Source organism: Tyto alba, unplaced genomic scaffold (genome assembly GCF_018691265.1).
Source record: "Tyto alba isolate M040663 unplaced genomic scaffold, T.alba_DEE_v4.0 Super-Scaffold_23, whole genome shotgun sequence".
Taxonomy (NCBI): Eukaryota; Metazoa; Chordata; class Aves; order Strigiformes; family Tytonidae; genus Tyto; species Tyto alba.
The window spans coordinates 23,115,143-23,142,766 of NW_024881297.1; the positions used below are offsets into that span (position 1 = coordinate 23,115,143).

At 43.7% G+C, this 27,624-nt stretch overlaps 1 protein-coding gene across 10 annotated transcripts in view; it reads right to left on the bottom strand.

Annotated features, from left to right (window-relative positions):
- Positions 1-1,065: 1,065 nt before the first annotated feature.
- The window catches only part of EPHA5 (EPH receptor A5), a 197,037-nt gene continuing 170,478 nt past the window's right edge, over positions 1,066-27,624 (bottom strand). For 7 of the 10 annotated variants that reach the window (XM_032997735.2, XM_032997734.2, XM_032997732.2 and 4 more), the window contains 8 exons: positions 26,750-26,875; positions 25,535-25,720; positions 21,073-21,134; positions 20,327-20,536; positions 18,374-18,523; positions 13,510-13,703; positions 10,418-10,573; positions 1,066-2,136 (listed from right to left, as the gene is read on the bottom strand). In XM_032997735.2, coding sequence (XP_032853626.2) covers positions 2,031-2,136; positions 10,418-10,573; positions 13,510-13,703; positions 18,374-18,523; positions 20,327-20,536; positions 21,073-21,134; positions 25,535-25,720; positions 26,750-26,875 — 1,190 coding nt within the window. In that variant the 3' untranslated portion in view covers positions 1,066-2,030. Of the gene's footprint in view, positions 2,137-5,702; positions 6,714-10,413; positions 10,574-13,509; positions 13,704-18,373; positions 18,524-20,326; positions 20,537-21,072; positions 21,135-25,534; positions 25,721-26,749; positions 26,876-27,624 lie in introns of those variants that run through there. The other 3 variants (XM_032997728.2, XM_032997727.2, XM_032997733.2) reach the window with 2 other exon arrangements.

A 27,624-nucleotide genomic window follows, 5' to 3' on the forward strand; every position in this document is an offset into this window, starting at 1 on the left:
GGCAAATACTGCCTGAAGAAGCCCTACTGAAAGCAAGCAAGCCCTCCTGCTAATGAAAAACCCCAACCCTCTCACTTTAGAAACGATTCTTTGTATCAGAACTCATCCAAAGGCTTGGAGGAAAGACCTTTGAAACAGCTGAAGGTGGCATTCGACACCTACTTCTGCAAGATGTGAAGGACACACTTCTGGCACAGGATGACCTCCTCAGGCTTGGCTCTGCAGAGCTGGGGATGAAGGGAGCTGTGGCAAGTCAACACACTGATGTTATCATCAAGGAAGGATGCTACAAGACGCTACCCAACCCCTAAGGAAGCAATATTATCTACAAAAGCAGCAAATACTTGCAATCTGCTCAGCCTCTTCAAAATCCTTATCTTTACCAAAGCCTTCACAAAGATAAAGCCTAACTTAATGAATACCAAATTAACTGTGCTGATTAATCCTATCTACAACAAAGGAGGAGGAAAGCCCCAAACTGTTTCTTGTTGGGATTCCCAGGGGGTTGGGTTGCCTTCAGGTCCCTGTGAGAACAGCAGCCATGAGCTTTAATGGACACATTGAACTCCAGCTACACCCAAGTGCTGACCCGAGCCATGCCAGCCCCAGATGGATAGGACCTTCTTGCCCATGGGATGCCACCACTGTCACCATGTTGCACCACTCTGCGCTTTCCTCCTCTCTGCTCCGAAGTGGCCAGGTCGATACCCAAACCAAAAAAGCCCAGAGACAACCTGGGACAGCACAGTTCCCAAAATAATCCCACCACCGCCACTTTGGGGGAAATACTGCAAAATCTCCATACTGGATGACCACGGGATTGCCTCCACACCTCACCTCAGTACTTAACCCCCGTAATGAGAAGAGGAACAGCAAAATCCCTTCCTTTCAGCTAAAACCACCTTGTGGTTTCTCCCCTGGGCTACCAGGCTGAAATGCTGGTTTGGAGGCAAGCCCTTGAGCAGGACTGATACACATGAAAACTGATGCCATGTTGCTGGAGGCCACTGAGAACCAGATGTTTTACTCTTCTTCTTCTGGACATCCCCAGCCCATGGTGGAAAGGAAGAGGGGATGACATCTTTTATTTAAGCAGGCTCCTTCTCCCTCATCTAAGTAACCAAGACTCCTGAAGGCTTTATATGTTGCTCAAACCAAGCAGCAGCAAAAATACAAAGCATAGCAGTAACACAAACGGAAGACAAAACAAAGCAGAAGAGGAGGGGGAAAAAAAAAAAGAGAACAAACCAAGGAAAGAGCCCCAATCTTGTACCTGATGCGTAGCAAACTGTACAGTATATACATCTTTGTCATGTATTATCCTCCCACAAGAGGAAATGAAAAGAACTTGGTAACATAGAGGGAGAAAAAAAAAATATACACCCTGTATTGTATTTGCCATGGAGCAAGCAACATGTTTATACACTAGTCTCTATAACTTAATGCTGTGTAACAGCATTTTCTTTTCTTTAAATTTACAAAACAAAATATCTATCAAGAAATAATCTAATCATATTGCTCTTCAATACACTTCTGTAGACAAGTAAGACTTGAAGTTAAACTTCAGTAAACCGCAGCTTTTGGGAGCCCACGAATGGCTACAAAACTTCTCTGCTCAAGTCAGTCCTTGGAAGCATTAACATCTGCTGCTGTAATTCAGTATATAAAGGTGCTATATATATATATATATATATATCTCCCAAGTACAGACAACGTGTGGTGGGAAGGCTTGTCATCGTCGCTGAAGCTTAAGAGATGGGTTAACCTCACGTACAGCAGATTCGTTTCCATGTTCCATGCATCTTACATTTACTTCATGAAAATGAGGACACAAACAGGAAGAAAAGGAAAACTTTAGTCAAACACTGCTTTAGAAACACTGTGGCAGAGGCCAACGTCCTTCAGTTATAGAAACCACTGAATTTCCCTTTTTATCTTTTTTTTTTTTTTTTTTTTAGTCAAAATAAATCTCAGGGCTAGTGTACAAAGTGCAGGACCGACCCACTTGAGGAAGCGACTTTAAAACCAAGTTACAATGGCACCATCCCATTCACCAACTGGACCTTCATCTCTTGAAGGCTGTTCATTATCTTCTTCTGGTGACCAACAAGTGTCACTCCCAGCCGCCTCAAATCCCTGTGGGAGAAAGCAGACGTTGGTTCCAGGGACCGCTCAGGCACACGCCGCCACACACACCACGCACCTCGCGCATCGATGCTGCTGCCAGCGCCTACCTCTTACCATTGGCGGCTCCTGAAGCCAAGCTTAGCTGGCAAGTTTAATTTTCCCCAATTTATAAAAAAAAAAAACCAAAACATACAGCTGACAGCATCTTGGAGAGGTGATGTGATTTGATTGAGATTACATTGCTGGCCAAGGAGAAAAGCCTGACAGCAAAGTGTCAGCATCACCTTTGGCCAAGAACTCTGCTAGGCATGAAAATTCCTATTTACAAGAGAAAAGCTATGTAAGAAAGCCTGCATTGCAGTTTCCTCTTCTCCTTAGAGAGGCTGGTATTTGATCTCAGATATGAGCAGTGAGGAGTGAGGTCAATCCACGCTTTCTTCCTCTTCGGACTAGGCAAATAATCCAAAGATACACAGACTGCAATCCTAGAGCCAGCTCCTACAGAGAGATGAATGGCAAAAGCCTCGAGCATGGCCACCACTCCAATGACCCCCTAAAGTCAACAGGAATCGGCAACACAGCTCCCCCTGGGCCTTTGCAAACCTTCCCGTAAACCCACATTTGATTTTTTTGCGGGGGTGAATTCTGTAAGACAAAGCCATTTGTGTTGAGTCTGTCTACTGGGCTGCCGTTACAGGAAAACTGCAAAATAAGATATGCAAGATTAGGAAGAAAGATTGTTTTCTCAGAAGCTCAGCACTCTAAAATTTAGGTGTATAGATGAAGGTAAGCACTAAGGTTCATGTTGATGGTGTGAGAGAGGCACCTCCAGGGAATGATTTATCTCATCCGAAGACAGGAGTGGGACAAGTCATCCCCTGGAGATACTACAGCAGGACCTTGGGTGATTAGATTCAATGAAACATCTAAAGCCAGCTAAGGCCATGGGTTATGGCAGAGTATAATTGTAGGGATTTCTTTCTAGGAGGAAAAGTGTTAACAAAGAAATTGTAGGAAAAAAGCTCGGAGGAAACATCAAGACAGGTGTGTCTGTGTTTCCAACACAAGACACAGAGACTGTTAGAGAAGCAGTTTGACTTAGAGGACATGTGGCATTTTATCTGAAGACTTCCACTAGAGAAATATCAGCCCCTCACTTTCTACCTCCAGGCTGGACTGAATAAAGGATGTTTTCAGAGTAGGGCTCTATGGTCTTGTCAATATACACATGAATCCCAGAGCTGCTGATACACTGTGCGCAAGTCTTTTAGAAGAAAGCTCTCCACCGAAAGCCAGCAGGATGTGACCTCCTCAAACATGGAGGCGTTCTTTGGGCACCACGCTGGAAGGGCTGGAGCATGCAAGGGCTGGGGATCGCCAGCAACACCTGGGAGCCCAACCATCACCTGAGACATACTGCAAACCTGGCCTACAGCTCACAGCACGGTTACATGCCGAGCTGCAGGTGAACATATGCAATGACCACCAAAACTCTTTCATGTAACATTGCGTGAGCTACCCATGGAGGTGTGCCTCTCTCAGCAGCTTCACGTTCTGGACAGAGACTCCTGTGTGAATACAACCAACCATCCATGTCCAAAAATTACATAGCAGAACATTGCTTTGAATAAAAAGCAGTCCTGAGTGAAGGTTGATACGTTAACACATAAGCTGATTGAAGCCAAAAGCTAGATCTGTTGTTCTCCAAGGACTGTCACGCTTTGAGCCTTTTGATTTGGAAAATACCAGATTTTCTGCTCCAGGCTAAACACTTCATTTCATTATCGTACCCTTTTCAGGCGATGCACCTCACTGATGCATAGGGGAAATCACAACGTAAGGGGCACGGAGCAAGGGAGGTCAATGAGACACATCAGCAACGCTCCTTACCTGGCAGAGAAAAGGCTGCAGCATCTGCAAAAGGTGTCTACCTTCTCAGGGGGACATGCTTTCATTTCTGCCTCCACTGAATTGTGAAACTAGTTCAGCAAGTCATCTTAATAATGAAGGAAAAGGTAGTAATGCTATTGTTACATGCAATTTATTTTATGTACACAGCACAGTTGGAAGTTCACACCAAAGTTTAAAAAAAAAACCTCAAAACCCAACCCAGGATAGGACCTGATTTTTAAAGGAGCCAACATCCATCTTCCCCCTGCTGAGTGCTGCTCTGCTGGCACTTCTGGAAAATTCAGCTTTTTTTTTTTTTTTTCCCAGGTATCTAAAGTGCAAGCTGAGCTTTTTTGAAAATCTAGCACCACGTATTTCACAGATGTATCATTTCCTATACTCTTGCATATTATACAGAAAAAAAAGGCCTGAAACTATGAGAAAAGCATGTACATTTTGGTGTTTCACATGCAGCTCAATCAGCCTAATAAAAATAACCCTACTCACTATACAGCTTTTTTTTTTTTTTTTTCCTCCCCCCTTATAGTATCCCCTTAACTCAATATCCTTGAGGAGCGCCTCATTGATTTACAAGAAAGAAAGAAGAAAAAGGAGTTTCTGGTTTCAAACCGTTAGCTGCTCACCATGGGATCCGGTCTATTTTTTTGGAATATCAAATCCTCTCAAATGTGGAGCCGCCAGCCAAAAGCACAGGGACTCCTCAGAGATGGGAAAAACACCACCATGATTTCTTTCACCTCCGCAAAGACAGACCAGAAGACAACAGCTCCTGAGCCAGATGCTCACCTAGCATAAAATCAGCAGCTTTATTCAAAAACCACCTTGCACGTTGCAAAGCCAGAAACAAAACTTCAAAAACTGCCTAGAGAATGCAGGAGCTTTAATTCCCATTTTTCAAGCATGACTTATAGCACACTGCACACTCCCGTGCATCCCGCGCTGAAAGACTTTAAGTGGCATAAGGCAGAAGCCAATTTTAAACAAAATTGGGTGCGCAAACCAGCTGGTTTGGGGACAAAAAAAAAAAAATCAATTTCTGTGCCAAAGGGCTGCAAAACAACTGTTCTCAAGCTCCAGTCCAAAGCTGCCTGGCTCACATTACCGCAGCCAACTGTTAATTTTACTGGGATCAGCCCTGCAGAGGAGATACGTGTGGGTATCTATTGGCACTTTACAATAGAAATGTGCAATTCCCTGCAAGAAAAAGCACAACTACTGGGTTTTGTGTGTGCCACTGCAGCAACGACACAGATGCTCCCCGAGGCCGTGGAGATACGTGCACCCGTGTGCTGTGGGGTCACTCCGCTTCAACGTACTTGACCTCTCAAGCAACAAGACAACCTTTCTTCTTGTTTCAGGGAGAAATCTCTCCTTTTCACTTCTCTTTCATTCAGAGAGGGCTGAAAATGGAAATGGGCAGGACTTTGAATCACTTGCCAACACAGTACTGAGAGGCCAAACTAAGTTGACCAAAAAAGCCAAGGAAATAAAAGGGAAAATTGGTGTTGGCTCATCCCAAACAGCCTGTACGCAGCTGCATGCATGCTGCTGCTCTCTTACCACCGCCTTGCACGGAAACCCAGCTGCAGTGTGCCAGGGACAACGCGGTATCCCCTTCCCTGCAATGTCCTCCATTTGCAAGGGTTGAATTCAAGGTCTCCACGTTGTATATTTAAAACATTTTATTTACAAACAGAACTACTTATACACCATGGACCAGTTTGTCAAACACAGTGTAGACTAGGACTGGATTGCCACATAAAATACAACCCCCCTCACCAGCCGGTTAGTCATGCAAGCAAAAGGGCCAGGTTCCTGAAAGATCTCCGTGGCTGGCAGCCATCAACCTAACACAGGTATTTTGTATTTCATCTCCCATCCAGGCCAGATTTCACCACTCTTCTTCACGTGGTGTAACTCTACAATTGCCTGTGCAGACTGGGACTACTCACGGAGTTAGTTGTCACTTTGAATGAGGGGTTCTTCTTCTTTGAAGAAGAACCTCAAAGACCTTCAGAAGACGCTAAAGAGAAAGGAATCCACTTGCTAGGGACTTCTGCATGAAATGAGGACTTAAAAAATTTTTTTTAAGAGTTCATCTGCTCTTATTCATTATCCCCATTCTACTTGATTATGAGATAAGAATTGGTTTGTTCAAAAGCAGACACAGTATCACAATCTCACGACTGAGATTTCGAGTTAAGAAAAATCATCTAGAGCAGGTGAACTCTTAAATGCTCTTCATCCAGTATAACTTTTAATAAATAATTTATTTTATTTTAGAAGGAAAAAAATATACAATGCAAAGCAACACAGCACATATTATTACAAATATTCAGAACTCTTCATCTAATAACAAACAACAGGGTGTCCTGAGATTCAGTGAGTACAGATCTTTCAAAAGGTGGAAGTGTATAGTCCACATGGTTAGTAATTGGTCCAGTCAAGGGTCAGACTGAAACTCATGTCATGGATCTATCTATTCTTGAGTATTGTCCTGGTAAAGTTATTCTTGCAGTGGATTGAAAATGCTCCAGACACACTCAAAGTCACTAGATGGTCCACAAGTTTAAAGAGCAGGTCTGGTCCACTGGAAAGGTTGCCTTCAAGTCTGATATCCAGTTGGAAAGAGGGGGTGGAGGGTGAGGCTCCACTTTTCACAAGGTGATTCATCCCTTTGCAAGAATTAGAGCTAAATGTAGAAATCACTCTTTGTTTGAACACATACATTTTCAGGTCTTTGCTTAAGCAGGCAGAGCTCAGGACTTGGGGTGATATTCACCAGTTTTAGCTTTTTAATCTTTTGCTTTCAGAAATTTGTCACTAATTCTACTCTTTTCTGGAATAAATGCATCAATCTATCAATTTGAAACAAGGAGGGTGGTAATCGAGATTTTGCTTTGAATGCCAGGGGGAATTTTAAAAAAAATGTTGAACATCTACCATCTCAACCAGGTCCTGTAAAGAGGCCACAAGCTGGGTGCCCACAGTCACCAGTCCCGTCAGTGCTATGGCCAACTCCTCCTACAGCACAAGTAATTTTTTTTCAGTAGATCTTAGGAATTCTTTACATTCATCATATTTCTTTTTCCTGCCTTTTCTGGCAGCAATTACTCAGTTCTCCTTTCTCCATCTAATTTACACATCTCTCTCCTACACTGTTTGAATTTGGGGAAGATCCTTTTGGATGGCATTTGAAGGCAACCTCTTATAAATTGTAAAGAATGTTTTACTGATGTCATTTGGGGAAAGCAAGCTGCTTTCAGATGTTCAGATCATCTTTTCACCTGATCCCCCCAAGTCCCAGCTCTGGAATATACTGAACAGTTGCCTCTATTAAAAATGACAAGGAACATTTAACCTAAATTCTCCTTTGCAGAATACAAAATATTTTGTTGTTCCCTTTTACAGGGAGGAAAAAAATGAAAACCTCCAGAAAACCAATATCCCCAATATACTAACCTTTAAAGAACTTTGCTTGTTCCGGTGTTTATTTTCTGGAGAAGCCATGAGAGTCTAGAGCTGAGCCCACCCACAAGTCATTTCTCTCCCTTACTTTGTCAATTTTTAAGGGCAATCTGCCAGCTTACATCAGCCTGAGCACGTGGTTCAGGTCTTCAACACGCGACACCTTTCCTCTTAAGCCACTATGATGGTTTCTCCTTTTTTAACAGCTGAGAATCTGATCTTTCATCCTTTTTTTACTATATCTGAGAGGGACGAGAGATGTCTTGATTTGGATGGCTGGTTGGCTTTTTAACAAACCTTCCACAGTTTTCCCCACAATAGACCTGAGTGGAGCCGAGTCTTCTTGCTAAGCCACCACCGTAACGCAAAGGTGCATGGGCTAAGTTGTTCAAGAGCCAAGCCTGACTCATGCAAGCATCTCTTTCCAAGGCAGCTGGCGGGGGGAATTTATTCGCTGTCATGGATAACTAACTAGTTGGTGTTAGTTTCAACCTTTTTTTCATTTTGAACCAAAATGCAAGATGGATTCATGAAACGTCTCCTTTCAGCTTAAAAAACCCACCAACAAACAAAACCCAGAAGCTCCCCAGGCTCTAAGGTATCAGCTCCTCTGCTGCTGTAAAAGCCTGGAAGAAAGCTGAAGCTGAGCAGCTCAGACATGTTGTCTCCACTGGGGCCAGTGGAGAACCAGAGTGGATGACATTTGTGCCACAGAGAATATACTGGGACCTGGTGGAGGGGGCCTTAGAGATGGTTTGCAGCTGGTGAGAGTCAGAGCATCTCTGGCAGCTATAATCTTATTTAAAGACTTTTAAACCAACTTGCCTTTCTGTCTAGAACTGTAGAGATAATGGATTACTTGGTTCACTGCCAATCAGAAAAAAACATTTTGAAGCACATTTTGGGTAGTCTGAAAAGATTTTGGGGGATATTTAAAAATTTCTGGAATACCAAAGAGTAAATATAGGGAAGTATTTAAATTTTTAAGTCAAATTAAGGAGATCATTTCACAATCTGAAATGTTGCACTCAAGAAAATGGGAGGTTAGGAATAGTTTTGTCAGCAGGATGGGATGCTAAGACTGTCAGCACAGAGGGATGCTAAGACTGTTTACAGCTGCACGAGTAAGTGAACTTCTAATTTATTGTCGACAATGACCATTAATTTGGGCTCAAACTCAACATTTTCTCTGACCTAAGCCAAAGCATTTCACTTCTGAGCATTTCTTGTAGAGCTCTTGAAATTGCATAGAATTCTAAAGAGGAACAAACTGGAAGCTTTTGTGAAACCCGATTTTCTTTTTTGATATGAGACTAATTCAGCCAAACAGCAACAAGTCTGTGATGTATTTTAGACAATTTGCATTTTCTACCAAAACTTGCTCTGCTTATGGTGGCACAGTAGAGGGGAATGCCCCAATGCTTTCCTTTTCTCTTAAATTACTGCCTCATCCTATCCCTCATCTTCCCAATCGTCCTCCAGTTAGGTCCTTCTGCCGTGTGGACTCTGACCACCTTGGGGATGGACCTCTTCCTTGGTCAACATTTGTAGATCACCAGAATATGGAGCCCCTAAGCCTGGTGTTTCTGGGCACTGCCATATCAGATGAGTAGATAAGGAACTGTGGAGTCCTTAAAAGCCAAAGTAATATGGCATGTATTTGCAGGACTAGGTTGGGAAACCACACATAAGAGTCTCAGGTACCCAAAAAAGGATCTACGTAGAAATCCATGCACCCTGACTCCCTTGACAATCTCTAGAGAGCTCAGGATTTTCACGTGAATGCCTGAAGATAGATCAGATGAGTCCAGGTATAAGGGACAAATATTAATGATGCGAGTGGAGCAAATAAAATCTGAGTGAAAGCAGATATGCTCCTGTACTCCCTCCATACATATAACACAAAACTCAACTCCATGGAGATGTTACTGATGGGCATTATGTGCAGAGGACCTCCTACCCGGTACAGTGAGCTCCACAGCAAGCCCTGTGGCAGACAGGAGAAATGCTGAAGTTCTGCAGGGTGTAGGGACTTTTCTAGTTTTATTCCTGATCATCAGCACAGATTCTGTATGTGCACTGGCAATCTGCATGTGGTCAAAGGAGCCATGACCTTCTCCAAAACAGCATGGAGCGTAATCCTTCCCATTCTGCCTTAATGCTTGCTAAGTTCAGATTAACCCAGGTAGAAAGGCAAGCTTTGGTGTGAGTTTAGGTAAGTGGCAGGAGGAAAATACAGGTGTAATTATACAAGCAAGGCAGGCAATTAAAATGTGGAGCATAACGAATCAGCAGCCCTGAGGCATTTACTAAGCCAACTGAGTGCTGTCACCCCAACTGCAGTCATACCCACGTGCAAAAACCAAGGGCACATTCAGAAGGAAAAGTCTCGGCCAGGGAGCCTGTCCCCTAGAGTTGTGGGTTTGCTGATGCTCTTCTGTTGCCATCGGCTGTATCTGTGTTTATTTCTGTAATGTTGAATACTATTTCCATGCCTTACTGGGCTTGACTATCCACCTGGTTTTGTCCAAATCAACTGTGAAAGCAGCTAATCCAGTGTAAAACCAAGACTCTAGCTCCTATACATTTACTAGCAGGGTGGGGCTTTTATTTGGAGTTACTGACAAATAAATCAACTGCTATTATGTTGAAAGGACAACTTGGCAATTATTCAAACTCAAGAATTAATTTCCATGAGTAAAGGAGCCAAAGTTCCAGCTGTGACAAGTTTTAGTCTTACCTGCACTTGTTATCATCAATACAGATGCTAAAAGAGAACCTGTTTACTGCACAGAAAGGGCAATGGTTTCCCGTTCTGCAGCCTCATCCCTACATATTTTTGAATGGTTTGTCTTCCACGCTCCCCTGCAATTCCAAGAAATGAGGTGAAAATGATCTGAGCACTACTCACTCTAGAGTCACCTGAGCCACGGCATCCATAGAACTGTATCCGTTCTCCATGAAGATCTCTGTATATCGGCCCATTTTGATAGCTTCCAGCCACTCACCCACCGATCTGTAGGCACCACTCCCGACTGGACTGTGCTCTACCAACAGATTTGATACTCTAAAGACAAGTAAAAACAGAGAAGCAAACAGAATCATTATCGAGATGTACCTGATGTGATTCAGTTGCTAGCATTTGTATATGGTAAAGATGACTCCATTGTGCTTTAAGTGATTGCTACAGCCTAAATCCTCCCAGGAGGCTCGATATGCAATGTATCAAACACACCACTTCACCTGCAACTTTACCCACTTTTGACTTAGTTCCTGCCATTTCTGGTCCTCACTGCAAGCAGAAAGAGGAGAGGACTAGTGCCCATCCCCACTACCTCTCGCCCACAAGCAGGCTCTTCTTTTATCAGGTTCCCCCAGTGACTCTTAATTCAAAGTCTTGGGTTTCATCCCTCCTGCTCTGTTTTCCTCCTCCTCCTTTAAAGCTCGTAATTAACTTAAAACAGCCCAGAGCCTGGAAGCCAAAACCCAAATTACATTTCCCAGCAGCAGCCATCAATGGCAGGCTGCTGTTAACACTTCAGGGGCTGCTCCCACAGAGTCGGGTGGGGATTTTGGATGCGGGCAGCATCCAGCAAGCCCTGCAGAGAGCAGCAATGCTCCAACCACGCTCCCGCCCTAAAACCAGCTCCCGCGCCCTTGCTCAAGACCTCGCCACGGCAATTGCTACCCGCTCGGTTATGCCACGCATGGAAGAAGCAATTCAGGCAAATAACAACCCTTCACCACATCAGAAATGCCAGTACAGTACCTGGCACAAGCGACCGTGCCACGTGCAGGTCCACCACCCTACTAATGATGCGGAGAGTAAAGGGGGCTTGTCCAAGGTCAGCCAGGAAGGAAACTAGATTTGTCCTCTGATTTGTAAACCAGGACACACAGCTCATATAAGCCTTGCATAAAGATTATTACCCACAGGTAAAAAAAATTCTTCTGGGTCATCCTCTGATGGTGAGAATTACACTTAAAAGACTTTCAACTGGAGGGAGAGCTGGGATATTATATTATTATAGCACTTCAGGAATCTTCATATATTTTATGAGCACATTAGTATTATTTGTTTATTTAATAGCAATGCTGAAGGGTCCAATAAAATGTGAATACTTGCAGTACCAAGAACATAATGGCTTCCCATAACATTTTATACACATGAGGAATTCAAAACTCCTAAGTAATCATAATGAGAAATGGATTTTCATCACTAATGTCAGGAGCTACCTACTGATATGCACACACTGTAATGTAGGAGTGACTTCCTCCTGTATTTGCATTAATGAGAATTTCCATAAAGAATACATTACATATATAAAAAAATCCTTTACAGCTGCTGTATGTTGAAATTATGATTCATTTGTAATTACTATGGTCTGGGCATGGCAATCTATGATTATAAGAGCACAGTCCCAAAGCCTGGCTGTTCAGGTGCTCCATCCGTACTGAAAATATCCACAGCAGCTCTGAAATGGAGAGGTTTGGAATTGCATGGACCTGTTCATGGAATAAAACATCAGCAAATTGCTTAGCAGCTCAATGAAATTGTTTGCTGCCTATTTTCCTTTTTTCTGGCATAACAGAGTGCATGAACCACCGCATAACAGGCTTGGAAAATGACTGTTCTGAAAATAAAAGAGAAACGTCACATATTTTATGCTATCATAAACCTTTTTCTGCAAGTTTGCTGGGACAGACTTTACATCTAATTGCTAATAAGAGTAATTTCTTTTTCAGATGGTAAATGATGCATGTAAAATAGTCCAAGGAATCAGATCTATATTGTATTTAAAAATTATCAGAGATTTCATGTTTATTCTCTCCCAGAGCATGAGATGCCATGCACAGGGACATGCCAGCACAAGGACGTGAGGTCCAGCTGCAACAGGTGAGATGGGCGACCTGCAGCTGTGCAAAACTCGCTTGGATGGTGTGGAAGTGGATGGGTCTGAGCTCACAACAGTACACCTGCTTTGGTCCACACCACCAGTCTAACCTCATCATACATCCCTCTCATTCCTGTCCAAGGAAAACAACTTGTCTTTTTTCTTCCTCCTCCGAGAATAAACTTTTCTGAAGGGCCTCTTCCAGTGTTAATCAGGGGAACTCCACTGCCATCAGGGAAGCAGCAATGATTTATATTCATCACTCCTTCATGACCTTGCAAAGGACTGCGTGATTAGCAACACAGATGGCTCAGAAGTAATACTTGTGTGCTTACAATGAAAAAAGAAAAAGCCTTTCCAAGACTCCAGTATAATGGAGACTCCAATACTAAAACTCACTAAAAAATATTAATCTCTTTTTTTTTCCCCAAGGGCAGCTTTAATTCTTGACCATATTTACCTTACTTGTAGCTGTGTAGCTATTCAGATTCATGTTTAATTGCATGCCAGCTGCTCTATTCACTTAATGTGGTTTTAGAAAATGGTTTGTGTACAACTCTTCGGGAACCACAGAGATCCTCTCGCAATTACCAAGACTGTCAGAACTGGTGGCGGTGGCTAGCACACCTGGGAATACTTGTGGGAGGATGCACTCGGACATCTGTGAGCTTTGCACATCCTAAGAGTTTCCCCAAGAGATGCTCTTCATTTGTATTACCAAGATAAAGTCAACAGACAGATAATTTGAGCAGCATTTACTATCTACTTCATGCACTCAAGTCTTGACCTCTCTAACCTTGGGGTAGAGCACAAGTAGCTTTATCATAGACCTATAAATACCACTGAAACTCTCATTTCTGAAAGACAGGCCACAGCAATTTTCTTTGTGGCAGCAGCACTGCATTTATAGAGTAACTGAATTGCTCACCTGCCTGCCAATTTCAACAGAAAATGTTGATTTGGGAAAACTCCCCTGGGCATAACAAAGCTGGAGGAACATCCACTCATGGACGCGCACAGGCTAAACAATAAGTGGTAATTCAGCCCCAGGGGCAGGTATTCAGACAAGGATCTTGCTCTGAGAAATGGCTCTGGCCTGAGTTTGTACCTGCTTGATGCATTAACCAACGTCTTCAAGCTGCTTGGGTTACGGATGAGCTTGTCCAACATGCTGACAATTTCGTCAAACTTGGGCCTGCTGTTGCGGTCCTTCTGCCAGCAGTCGAGCATTAGCTGGTAGAGAGCAGCAGGGCAGTCCATGGGACTTGGCAGGCGATAGCCTTCCTCCACAGCTTTAATTACCTGCAGGAGACAAAGCATGAGACTAATGGGTTGCTTTTCTTCCTCTCGCCTTTTTCCCAAATGCAAATTGACTTAAATAGAGAACTTTGGGACCAGCAATATGCTCATGGAAAAACTCCCCAACTCTCCACACAAGAGCCAAACCAAGTAAACTTCACTATCTTTCCTATTTTCTATGGGATTCGTTGAATAACTTCATTTTTGGTCACTGAAAAACAAATCTAGAAAGCCTGCTACAACACTGCTGCAACCAGGGGGCCAGATTGCCAGATTCCACTTGTTCAAAGCTCAACTGAGGTCTGCAGGTTATATACCAGGAAACTCCTGGAGCCTACCATAAGTCCATGAAAAGTAGCCTACGGGGCTTTCTGGCATCTTCTTGAGGTGCAGTGATTTTGTTTATTCAGATGTTGGCTTCTTTTTAAATGAAAAGGCATGTGCTAGACCACAAATTTGTATTACAGTAATAAAAGTCTGACTGTATTTCAAAAGAGACTTTGAATGCTAATTGATGGATGGATTCAAGGCAGAAGCAGAACAACCATCTCATATATCATTCAATACTGTCTGGGTCTAGACGTTTCTTAGTGTGGCCACATTTCTGCCAGGAATTTAAAATGTCAGCCCAAGAGTATGTAAATTAAAACCAGGGGAGGACTGTTGCATTGATTTCAAATTCAAACCATCTATAGTTCTATATGTAAAACAAGTGGCATGCAGATGTGCTGCCTGCCCTCTCAAAAGACTGAAATGAATAAATGAGGGCAGAATTGAAGCAAGAAACTTGTTTTCCCCAGTTCAGGGCAGATTTATAGCAGGGTTCCAAGCCCAGCAGTTCTCATTTCAAACCAGTACAATTTTCAGGAGAACACAGCTCACATTTCAAGCCACAGGGGTCTGTGACCATGCCAAGAGAGTCCCAGAGGCCCATCTTCACACCCTCTACTCCCAAGATTCCTTGGCCAAAAGGAGCTGGAAGCAGCTCTTTGTTATGTGGAAAACCACAGCACTTCACTGTTGGACTCCAAGGACTGCCTCAGATACCATTCATTCTAGGCACCGTCTCATGATTTGAAAACATCCCGTGCTTAAAAAAAATGCTCTGTGCTTAGCATGGAAATTGTTTTCTTGATCTTTAGTCCCTATACAAGCAGTACAGGATGGGCCACGTCAGGCTGGCACTGCATTTCAGAAGGCTCTGAAAATCAAGACCGCATGGATCGCTTTCCAATCATCCTCCATCACAGGGCTTTTTACCAAGTGGAAGAGTCCCAGGAATGATCCAGGCTGGCTGAGCAGCAGTAGTAGGAACCTCAAACTCCTTAAGGACGTACATAGTAGAGAAGAAGTTAGGTGAGGATTTGTAATCTTCTCCAAGTGTAGCAAGCACATCTGGAGATCTGGCCCACAAGACCTGCAGTCTCTTTTTACACCCATCTAAGATTTCATCTGTCAGTGGGCAGTTGTACCACTCTCCACCCAACCTACACTTGCAAAACAATCTCTTCTACGACCTGACTTTTGCTTGCAGCATCAAAAACCAGCCCCACTGCACTATACTACCTGCACTATCTGTTCTTCACACCAAGCTGGTCCCTGATACCAAATTTGCAGCTGCCCTATAAAAAACAGCCTCAGTGTGGCACAGCCATGAGAACGTTATTTGCCGTGTCCGTGTCTGCATTTATACCAATAAAGGATCATCCTCCAGCTGTAGCAGAAAGAAAAGAGTAGCAAGACAGGGAGCAGACCATCTGGCACCAGCTCAGAATATCTGAACTACATCTGCAGTGGGGTTATGTATGTTTGATATTCCTGGCAGTAACATCACAATCAATAGTGTTAACTCAATTTACAGGATGTCATTCATTCTGGCGATACAATGTAAATAGTATCAAAATACTGCTAGGAGCTAGGATGCTGAAATATACTCTCGAATCTGAAGGTGCCTTGGGGGTCTGACAATAAGAGGAGCAAACGAACGAAACAACAAAGACCTAATCACTTGTAGCCACCTCAGTACTTAGAAAATAAGAAAATGGCACATTCACTGTTCCATCCATCATTGCATACTGCTTTGTAAGACTTGAAGAGCTAAAATTTGCACCTATAAGGAGGCATTTTTGTTCCTGTTCCTCTTCTGGACAAGTGCTACTCATGGATTGGGGTGACTGAACTGGATGTTTGGGAGAGGACAATTTGGGATAGTCTATCACAGCAAGCGGAAGCAACACTTTAAGCTCTGTGTTTTCATAAACCCACCAGTCTGCAGACTAAAAAGCAACCACTGTGATCATTTAGCTTAGCAACCTGTGTGATACAGGCCACAAAATTCCTCTCAACAGTTCCTGCATCAAAGCCTTATCTTGTGGTCAAGTCAAAGCATATTTTCAGAAGGCCAGCCAGAAACCAGCACAATTTTGAAACGTGGTTTGTAGCCTTCGCAGTTATGCTTTCAGCCCTACAGCACGGCACCTCCTTTAAAGCAATCCGGCTGTAACATGGTGAGAATTGTTTAGCTCATCACTGACTGTGCTTGAAAACGATGTACTTTAATTACTAGCCATGCAACAAGAAACTCTTGTGCAGTGAAGTCTAAAATTCATGTGAGCAGCGGCCCCTGGTTCTCTGCATGAAAGCCAATGCTGTATCTAACACCACCAATTCTTCTGAAACACAAGCCGGGGGGGGGGGGGAAAGAAGAAGAGGCCTTCAGAAGATGAAGGAGGAAGGCATAAATTGCACAAGAAATGTGCCACAGCACTGAGTTAAGTTTCCTAGGCCACCACCATCCAGGCACTTGCCACTTGCACATAGGCACAGAGGCAACCCAAGCAAAGCCTGAGCAGGAACTGATGCTCATAAATATCTCACCAGTCCTCTGCTTTCTGCTGCTGAAGAAACCAGTCCCCCATCTGCATCTTCTCAGGCAAGTGTGAAATTCACCCTGTGCCCCACAGTGCACGGAGGCATGTGGGCTTTTCAGAACAGTTCTGTGAAGTGTGGACGTTCATAGCATTACGATCTAGACAAGGGACTCCCCTGTCCATGGAGTGTTATTTCATTGGCACCATCCTGAATCTTAGCCTGGCATTTACTGAACAACATCTGTGCTGTGCCAGTGCGTCAGCATTAAAGATAGTTACATTGCTCAGTGTGACCAAAAAAACTTGGCTCTCAATTGCTGCATTCTCTGCACAGGCTGTGGAAGAAAGTTTCTGTATTTGACTGAGATAAATCCCTGTGTAGATACATGCTGCTTTACCAAACTCCCTGCAAACGTGACAGCCTCAGCAATGCAAAAGCAGTGGGGTATTCATGCCAAACAACGCGCTTGTCTTGCTGGCAAGAAGCACGGCGTGACAGTCTCAAAGGTACTGCTCGCTTCCACTCCTGGACTCAAAGTGAGATGAGGCAGCAGCTCGCCATGACAGGTAGTAACATCCACTGATGGCAAAGGCCGACAGACAAAGCACAGGAGAAGCAGGGTGCTCTGCCAGATCCATTGCTGCCAGTGAAACGGCAGAAAGTCATGGTGACAGAGACGCTGCTCAAAAAAGAAAAAAGGATGAGACATTAGGTGTTGTGACCAGAGGAAACTCATGGCAGAGCAAGGACCCGTTTACTTTGCTCAGCTGGCAGCAGCAACTCTGCAGGTGGCAGGGCTGCGGAGACGAAGTGGGAGGGATGAGGAACGACTCTGTCACACGCAGAGTCGTGTGTTTCCCCACATATCGCAGAGCTGCTCTGAGGGCCCCGCGTGCCTCACGGTGACCCTGACCTCATGCACTAGCTGGCATCCTCAGAGACCTCCACATGACGTGGTTCTCAGAGATGTGAAGAGGAAGGAGGGGCCTAGAAAATCTGGCAACCCTGGGCTTAGAATTTTTTAGTCTTAGATAAGATGTTTATGGTGCGCTCTGGGTAGGAGGTAGGATCAAGAGATCCTTACACAGGCTGGGATCAGAGCTGCAGTCAGGAGGGAGAGTGTCCCCAGGCATCTCCCTGTTTGGAGATGCTTCAGAGGGTGGCCTTGACATCACAGGCTCAAGGGGGCACTGGGGCCCAGGAGCAAGGGGACACAACTCGAAGGGTGCTGTACAGACGAACCATGAGAGCTTGCATTAGCACAGACCTACAAGATGTTCACAACAGGAGCAAAACTGTGCTCTCGAGATCAGCAATGCAAGGGCAACCGAGACGCAGCTCTCTGGACTGCTGTCACTAGATCAAATCACCCAGCTTTTGTGCAGGGAAACAAAGCCCTTACTATGACTCTTGCATTTCTTCTTTAGATGGCAGTAGGGGTTTGAACACACAATTGAAATGCTGCCAGTTTATCAGCATCTATCCCCTGGCAGACCTTTGTCATTAAGCAGAGGAGGGACAGGCTCCAGCTCTAACAGCATTAGTGAAGCTCCAGTGGTCTGCTGGGGGAAGCAGGCTTGCCTCTGTGCAGACACATTTCCCTCTGTGCACAGCCTGCTCTGGGCTGCTGCTGCGAAAAAAGAGCATTAAATGGGAGGATCATTTTTGTCAGGCAAAATGGGGGAGCAAAGTAATTTTTACAGTGGCTCTCCCTCCTCTTGTCCCCATCCTGCCTCTCTGACTGCAAGATGAACGCCGAGCCCTCAAAGTCCCATCACGCGGCAGCTCTTGCACGTGCTTACATCTTGGTTTGTCATTTCCCAGTAAGGCCTCTCGCCGTAGGACATCACCTCCCACATCACAATGCCGTAGCTCCAGACATCACTGGCCGATGTGAATTTGCGGAAGGCAATTGCTTCGGGTGCTGTCCATCGGATGGGGATCTTCCCTCCCTAGAAGGAAAAGAATAGGAAAAAAAACCCCAAAATCAGATTGCAGAGGAGGGCAGTGAACATGCAAAAGAGGACAAAACAGCACTTCTTAGAGAACAGAGGGATGTTATTTTCTCTCTGGAAAGAGACATCGAATTTTAAAGTAAATCTGTTTGACAGCGTGGGGCCCCTTTCCACATTATCTCAGCCCATAAGCATTTGTAGGCTGCCTACTAATTGGCTGTCCTGAAGGTTTGTTGTTTGAATGCTGGGACATGTATAGGATCAACATCTCAATTATGTTGCATGGGTTGGTAGGGGAATACAGTTCCTCCGTTTCTGAGAGTGAGCGGGGGAGGAACAGACAGCTCTGAAGCCGAGGAAGACTTTGATCTAATGAGGGCTTCATGCAAATTGCTGTGGAAGTAATGCCCTTTTTTTCTTTCTTTTTTTTTTAAACATTGTCCTGATCTTGCAGAAAGACCTGCGTAGCAGGCACAGAAATCTGTGTGTGCAAAGATCAGTCTGCTTGGCCTCTACTGTGAGACTGAAAATGATGCCACAGCTGTCAAATGTGCTTTGCTGTTTCCTTTTCCCCTTTCTACCACCATTTTAGAAATCAAACTTCAGACCAGCTCTGAGAAGGAAGAGGGGAGGGAAAGGGGGGGTTTGGATTAAGGAATAGTTTTCTCATTGGGTTTAAAGAGTTGTCTCCCTTGATTTATATCAAAATACATATTACTGTGAAGTCCCTTCCTCTCAGTGTTGAGCTAAATGTTGGAAGGTCTCCCTGTACGTCCCCTAACAGTATTTGTTATTTGGAAAAAGGCAGAATTTGGAACACGTTTTCAAAGCAAATTATAAAAAGTCCCTTCTTCCAATAATTATTTATTCACAGGCTTATCAGCTCATGCCTTAAGTGAGGGGCCAGATTCTCAGCAGTGCCAATTAGCACACGGCAGCACGCTGCAGCCGCAGCAGGGCTGGCCGGGAGGAGGCTCCGGTCCAGCTGCTCACCGAGCCCCGTCACGGGGCTGTGACTGACAAGAGCTGAAAGGCCTTTCCCAGCCCTCTGCAGGAACTGGGAACGTGACCCAGAGAGCCCCCGTAAAACCATACCCTTGGGAAAACACTCTAACAGGAGCGTGTCGATTGCTGACATGAATATTGGAGGCTCTCTCCACGCCTGTGCTGCTGAGGGTTGGTCCTGTCCACCCCCTCTTTGCAGCGTTGGGGCCACACGGCCTCGCACGGGGATGGGTGGGCTGATGCCCTGAAAGGATGGATCAAGGATGGAAAGGGGCTGAGCACTGAGGCTGGAGCAGCTCTTTCTCAGGTTGGGGGAAATTACCCTCAAGAGGGTAACGTTGAGGGTAATATGTGTCATTTGCAATGGGCATTACAGGCTTACCAAAGTTTTAAAAGGGTCAAATTGTCCAGAAGACAATTATATCTCTGCATAGGTGCCTAAGCAAAGCACTTGCTCTGCTCTTTCCTACCTTTGATATTCACCACAGAGGACAGAATATTGCTGGGAGCGCAACACCTTTGCCAAGTTTGCTGTTTGACTCAGGTGCCCAACATGAATTTAGAAGTTATTAGTTAAGCTCTGCTTATTAGTTAAGCTGTCTGCACTACAAAACTATAGGCATTTGCAAACTTGATCTGGTAATGATTAACTGGTAACACCTGGCCAAACCCTTGTGCACAGTTAAGAGGCTCTGGATTTGTAGAAACCTCTTTGCCAGACAGCCTTGAACACCAAAATGTGGCAGGGAATAAATTTTTCTTGAGCTCAATCAGTTTGGTATCCTCGTAACTCACCCTGGTTGTGTATGCTGCTTCGGGGTCATCTTCCAGGACTCTGGAGAGGCCAAAGTCTGACACCTTGCAGACTAAGTTGCTGTTGATTAGGATATTCCTGGCAGCCAGATCTCTGTGTACGTAACCCATGTCAGACAGGTACTTCATTCCTGATGCGATGCCTCGCAGCATCCCGACCAGCTGAATGACCGTGAACTGCCCATCGTTCTTCTGCAAAAGGAAGAAGACATTTGATCAGTTGAGAGTGTCTGCACCCTCAGCATTGCATGTGCATGAATAAAAATGCAAAGGCAAGTCTCCAGGGAAGAAACTCAGGGAAATTAATAATTCATTACTCTCATGCTCTGACCATGAAGGTCTTCAAAGTTTCACTGTTTGGATTAGGATCTCTAGAGAAAAAGCTAAGGAAATGTAGTTCTTTTAACTGGAGATCAAGGAGTGAGCTATTTCCACTGGTGACTGATAAAGAGGCTGCTATTGGAAGTGAACACATGTAGTTATGTGTATAAAAGCACTGGGATGGGCTGTCTCCGAGTCAGCCAACTGAACGGCACCAAGTTGCAAGGAAATCCTACCTGCAGAAGTCCATGTGTGAATACCTGGGGGGTAGGGGCTCTTCCCCATGTCATCATACCACATTTCTAACCACTTTCTCTAACCTCCCTTCTCTAGCTCTTACATTTCATGGAAAAGCTCTGACTCAAAATTTAACCGAGTTCCCCCTGGAAAAGGGATTGAAGCGTTACCTTTAAAAATGTATCCAGAGAACCGTTCTCCATGTATTCAGTCACTATCATTACTGGTTTGCCTGGGAAAAAAACAGTGCATGAGTTTGTTAGCAATTTATTTAAAAAAACATGAACAAGAATAAAGTCTTTTTGTAATGCATCTGAATGTGAATATACAGCCATGCAACAATAAATCTACACTAAGACACTGCTGTCCCAGTGGGACGACTAGTTTTTGCCAGACTATATGTAAAAATAGGGAAATCAAGGAGGAGGAGGGGATGAAAAAGCAATCCCGTATTATGGGTGGAGTACCAAGCCCTAGAGTGTTTAAATGATGTCCGAGGAAGAGGCTGCAAGCTGAACCCAGGCATCCTATGCACAACCTTCTCCTCGTCTCTGAACCAGCTGAAGGCTTGCAGAGGCTAAATTGCACACAGCGACCTCCTTGGACTCTTCCCTATAGCTTCAACACTTTGAAGTAACAAGAGCCCAACAGGAGCAACCAGGATGATCTGAAGTATCTATCTGATCTTGGTAGCCACCAAAACCAAGACCAGGAAAGGATGGGATTACATCCCTTGTAATTCAAGCAATCCCATGTGACTACCATTGTAGACACATCTGGAAGTAAGAAAAGGAATATTTATGCTGCAGAACAAAAGTGAGTTAAGCATGGAATGAGTATGAGTGGCAATCAAAATAAAAGTTCTTAACAAAAGACCTGGTCGCCTATTGTTGACAGGAATAATAATGTTTTTCCGAATCCATTTGATTAATTTTCATGCCCGAGTCATTTTAATGGTAATTATATATAGTTTTTGCTCAGTTTTTATATCTAATTTCTCGCTAGCTTGCCACAATGACATAGCAATAATTAATGTGGTGTGCTCCAGCCCTTGTAAATTCAATGAAATCCTATAAGAACATGTAAATTATTTTTTATTTAAATCAATTTCCATTAGCTAGCATGCAGCACAGACAAAAGAGGAGCTGTCAATTATTTGTAATGTGCATTATAAATGTCTTTCATAGAAATGATCAATGAGAGCTGCTGCGTGTCATAACATGAGCGTGAAGGTAAATGCTCCTAAGAAATTGGCGCATGTTCTACCATTTAGATTGATCTTAATCTTCCCACTTTCCTGTTACCTTAAATATTTGCCTAATTTACTGCTTAACTATCTACATAATAAAGGTAATTGTGAACTTGTCAATCAAAACACTCATTGTTGTGCAGATACTACCTTTGCAGCGTGAGGGACCTGCACTGCTTCAAATCTTTTAAGCTAATATCACAGCTACTGCCTGAGCTCAGCGCTTGCCAAAAGTATTACTTTTGATATGTCAAATGCACTTCGGGGCCATGAAAAATATTGTTGAGTCCCAAACAAAATAATGGGTCCCATCTTTAAGGATGACAGCTGTCTGTCTGTGCACAACAGGGACTGCATGAAGAGGGGAGAAGAGATCTCAGGTGACGTTGCTATAGGTTGGCAAACACGTCAGTGGCTATTCAAGGAAGGAAAATCCCAGGTATATCTCAATTATTTTCTTAATTTTCTGTTTTTAAACACTAAATCTGTGACTGTATCATGAGGTCCCTTATCACTGACACTTCAAGGCAGCATTGCAGTGAGACTAGCATCTTGTTATGCCACCACCCTGGGGGACCTCCTTCAGGCTCCTGTCTTTGGTTGCCATCAGATAAAAGAAAATAAGATTTCTGGCACTTATGTTTCATTATCTGACTACTGCGTGTCGACAGTTATCATGGAAAAAAAGTAGCCCCACATCCAAGAGCATGGAAATAAAGACTCAAATAGAGTAACTTTCAACAAAGTGAATGAAAAGTAAACATTGGCCTTTCTAAAGCACTGGGCTGATTCTCCCTGTCAGCAGGGCTTCCTCCCATTGGCTTTACTGGGACATAAAACGTGTGTAGATGTCATTCCTATCAACGTACTAGTGCAATGTGCACACCGTCAGCACAAACAAATGGGATGTGAATGAAAACAGGACTATCATTACCTTTGTAAAGCAGAAATAGCTAAGGGCTTGCCTGCACGGGGACAATGAAGACAATTAAACCAAATTAACTAAGGTGTGTGCATTTGAACTAGATTAGCTAAATGGTATTAAGCCCCTGCGCTGATATTCTCATTCGGAATTAAAAATGGCCTAATTCAATTTAACTTAATTTACTTCCAAAGTAAATCACGATGCAGCAAAGACATTTTACCCTAAAGATCTGAATCTCTGATAGGCCAATGACTAAAACACTGAAGGGAAAAAGAAATTAAACAATACTTTGAGATAGCAGCATAGTTTGGGATTCATAAATGTTGTTTTGGTCCACTTAAAAGAAAAGAAAAAAGCTGGGAAGATGCTCGAGGAGCCTGCTGGAAAAAATTCTGAGTGCAGTAAACGAGTATTTACTGTTAATGAGGAGCTCAGGGTGCACATGACCCCCTGCATCCAAACTCCATTCACTCCAAGTCCAATTTAGAAGCAAAGCTCCCAGTGTTTCCACGGCCTTTGGAGCAGACAGCCACTTTATATAAAAGGCAGCTCGCTAGGGAGGCACATCATCTCTAAAAATGGGATTCCCACCAACCACCGAGGCCCCAGCAGCCAGAAAGTCTCAAGCCCGTGTCAGCAGTAGCTTTTATGGATGTATAATCATCACTCACTTCCTGCCCAATATCCCACACCCATGCAGGGCTAGAAATGGGAGCTTTTATATATTAAGGGCTACACAAGGTGACTCCGAGAGATTTTGATATTTATTCAACTTTGGGGAGAAACCTATTTTGGTTATTTTTTTTATTTTCTTAAAAGTTTTGGGAAATGCAATTTCAAGAAAAAAATGCAAGAAAAGGCTGTTGACTGCAAAATAGCATTGACTTTGAGTAGGTTATAAGGATACGAACAGGACAAACACCTAGCATCTCTGCACCCTCTCTACTGCAGCTCTGAAGAACTGATTTTGGAGATGCTGCCTCTGATGAATGACAAATGGTACCAACAGCAGCCGCATGGCCCCAGACACCAGCATTTGAATGGCAGTAGCTAAGCTGACATTACCGATCATGAAGGCAAGAGGGGAGACAGCCATTCACACTTGTGAGGCTGGTGCTGCTTCAGCTAGCAAAAACCTCCTGAAACACCTAAAATATATCTTAAAGTAGTTGTTTTCAACAAAAAAAATCCTTGCTGCAAATAATGTAGATTCTCCAAAGCTTTAAAATGGAAAAGTAACAACACTTCTGCACCTTTCCCAATGCCTCAGCACAGCACCAACGGCCACAGAGGCTTGGGCTGGGCACGTTCAGATGTGCTGTCTCTTCCTCTGTCCTTTTCTTCAGTGCATACAGTAATTTGGAGAACTGGGCTGGGAAAGTTATGGAAGGTTATTTTGCTAACTGAGCAGTCAGACATCAGTAACTCTCATGCTGGGATGTTTTGCCAGACATTTCACATTTTCCTCAAGCCCTCAACCCCTCTTGTAATCTATACGCCAGCACCAGGGTGACTATTACCACCAGCATCACTAGCAGATCCCAGAGGGAGCTTGCCTTAATTGTGGTTTTATACAGCCCTAACATCTTCAGCTACACCCTTGTTCTTATTCCCTTCTTCTGGAAAACAAAACTGCTAACTTCTGTCCTTGCTCACACCCCATGTGAGTGATCACAAGGCTCAGCACTACCCTCCCATGGGCTTTGCTTCAGTGGTTTCTCAAAATATGATGGCTGGAAATCATCAGGTGTTGTGGGTTGGTTTTTTTTCCAACTCTTGGTAGAAAAATCTCCGTTTCCCTGCCAGGGAAATTGCTTCCCACTTCTTGGCACATCTTTGCTCACCCTGGGGCTCATGTGGTTTCAAAAGTAAACAAATAAAGGCAGGAATAAGAAGTGAGCCTGCTCGAAAAACTTAGCGGGTGGTTCGGCATCACTGTGTTGAAAATGCTCTTGCATTTTGCAGGCAGAGGTGCTGCTGAACTACTTGCAAGCCAGAAGTCAGGCAGCACACTTCACCAGCATTCAGACAACCCAGGTTTATTGCCCTCTTTATCACCTGTCCACTGCCTGAGGCTGGCCAGACATATCATCTCCTATTTCTGTCTCATTTAATTTTGAGCCTTTCAATAGGGGTTTTCTCTTAGCCCATGCATATTATGCCTAGGTGAGGTAAGGTTTGCAGAGGGAGTTAATGTTTTTTATCATTTTAGCCATTATCTATCCATTCTAGCTGGAAGAACACTGAAATGCTTCAGGCACAAACCCTTTACAACGTTGGGGAACCTGTTCCTGGCTGGACCTGTGAAGTGTGACATTTCAGGCAAGTGGCGTTCACTGGTTTTTGAGAAATTATGAAAGGTGCAGTCAAAATGTGAGTTACCCGAGTCTTCCTCCCCTTACCAATGCTCCCATCAGTCAGAGTTCAAGGCCAGCAGTCCACAGGAACTTGTACCTACTTTTTGTGACGACTCCTTCCAGGTGGATGATGTTGGGGTGGTCAAACTGTCCCATGATGCTTGCTTCTCCCAAGAAATCTCGCCTCTGTTTCTCAGTGTAGCCCACCTTCAGGGTTTTGATAGCCACTGGAAACTCACGCTTTCCCTGCAGCTTCAGCCGCCCGCTGCAGACTTCCCCAAATTCACCTTCAGAGAAAAATCAAAACTAATGGGATCACAGCACATTGAATGAATGCATGGTGCGTATCTGTCTACAGCATGCAGCCCAGCCCCTGCAGATAGCTGATCAAAAGCACACAGGGCTGTCCTGCACTCATGGATGCGGAAAGCTGAACTTCCCAGTGACCATCTCAAACAACTAGTGTACCACAAGCCAAGTAATTCATAAGCACAAGAAAACTAGGCATAAAAATGCAATATTCCTATATTTAAAGAGCTACACTCTATATTCTATGGTGCTTTTTCCTCATTTCATGTTTTTGTCTATTAAATGAAAGAGTCCTGTCACATCTTGTATTATAGCCCTGCATAGATAGCTGTAAAACACAAGCTACTTGCTTCTTAACCTTCCTTTGGTAAGTTAAATAGATGGAATACTGTTAGCCTTTCACAGCAACATATATTTTTATAGACTATAAACCCTTTCCAATTTTATGACCATCTTTTTTAAAAAGTAAGTCAAATGGATTTTTTTTCTTTTTTTTTCTGGTGAACAGTAAATTACTGCCAACAACACAATTTCAGAGGATAGAAAGTATTCCTAAGGTTGGATGCAAGTCCAAACAAACAGCTTAACTGGAAAGAAAATGGGAGTTTCTTCTTTTAACCAAGGAAGTTAAAAGCATTGGATTTTGGTTTGTGCTTTTTTTCTCTCCCAGATGACTTCTTATTCTTAATTTTTGCTTTGAGACTGACCTTAATGGGGGAGGAGAAATAGGTTAAAATGGTGAAAAGAACCTGAAAACTAAGTGACTCATTTCCCTTAGCATCCATCAGAACAACTCAGCTTGGTCCAAACATGACCGTTTTCAGTTCAGTCCCTGAATTTCAAAACTGCAGTCAATGACAGGTTTCTCCCAAACTTCATCTGGGACATGCTCCCCATCACTTGCAGGGTACCTAACATTACAAATGTTTCACAGCCCTTCTCAGACCTCTCGTGTTAGGAAAGACAAACCTCCAAGCTGCTAAAGGTCATGAAATGCATTTCCATACCAGCTCCGATAACTCTTTCAATGGTTATGCACGAAGCTTCTATTTCCTTAGCAAACTCATGGACGGCTTGATTAGGGTCCTCATAGGTGTGGGGGTCAATGTAGGTCCTTACTCCAGGCAGCTTAACTGCAAACACAAATTAGGAGTGTTAACAGCACATGGCATGACAGAAGATGAGCAATACACCCTCCTGTCCCTTGCACTCTGCTTTGCTGGAAAACACTGCAGTACAGAAACCAACTTCTACAGCAAAACTGAATAGCATTGTTGGAAAACAACATTTAGTTTATACATGACATACATGCAACTTTGTTGTATTTAGAAAAGCATACAATAGGGCTCAGCTGGAACAATGTGCAGCTAAAAATCCCTCTTGGTGCTGCGTAACAGGCTGGTTTGGGGTCTGGTGCAAAAGGACCCCGTTCTGGATCAGGAAAGGGTATGCCAGGAGGAAAAGTACAAAAAGCAAAATGTTAAGGGAACAACTTGCAAAGCAAGTTGGGTGGATGGGGGTTGATGGAGAGCTGTAATAAATTATGCCCTACCAGTCACATATTAGCTAATCAATTTGCCACATTATTTCAGATGGAGTTACTGAGATTTAAATGAACTGAATATTTGCAGTACAAAGACTGTGGGTTATGCCAGTATAATCAATAGCAGGCTTTTTCTCCAGGACTTGAGAGGGGAAAAAGTATTTTCATTATCCATATTGTAAGTTTGTTTTGACAATCATTAAGGCTACTCACATGAAGAACTGCTCATCAGTCTAATAAGACAGCTATATTACACTGTGGCTCTTAATTGATTTGCTTCCTGCTGCCTTCATTACATAGCACTAATGGAAATCTGACTTTCACTCAAGATGCGTTTGC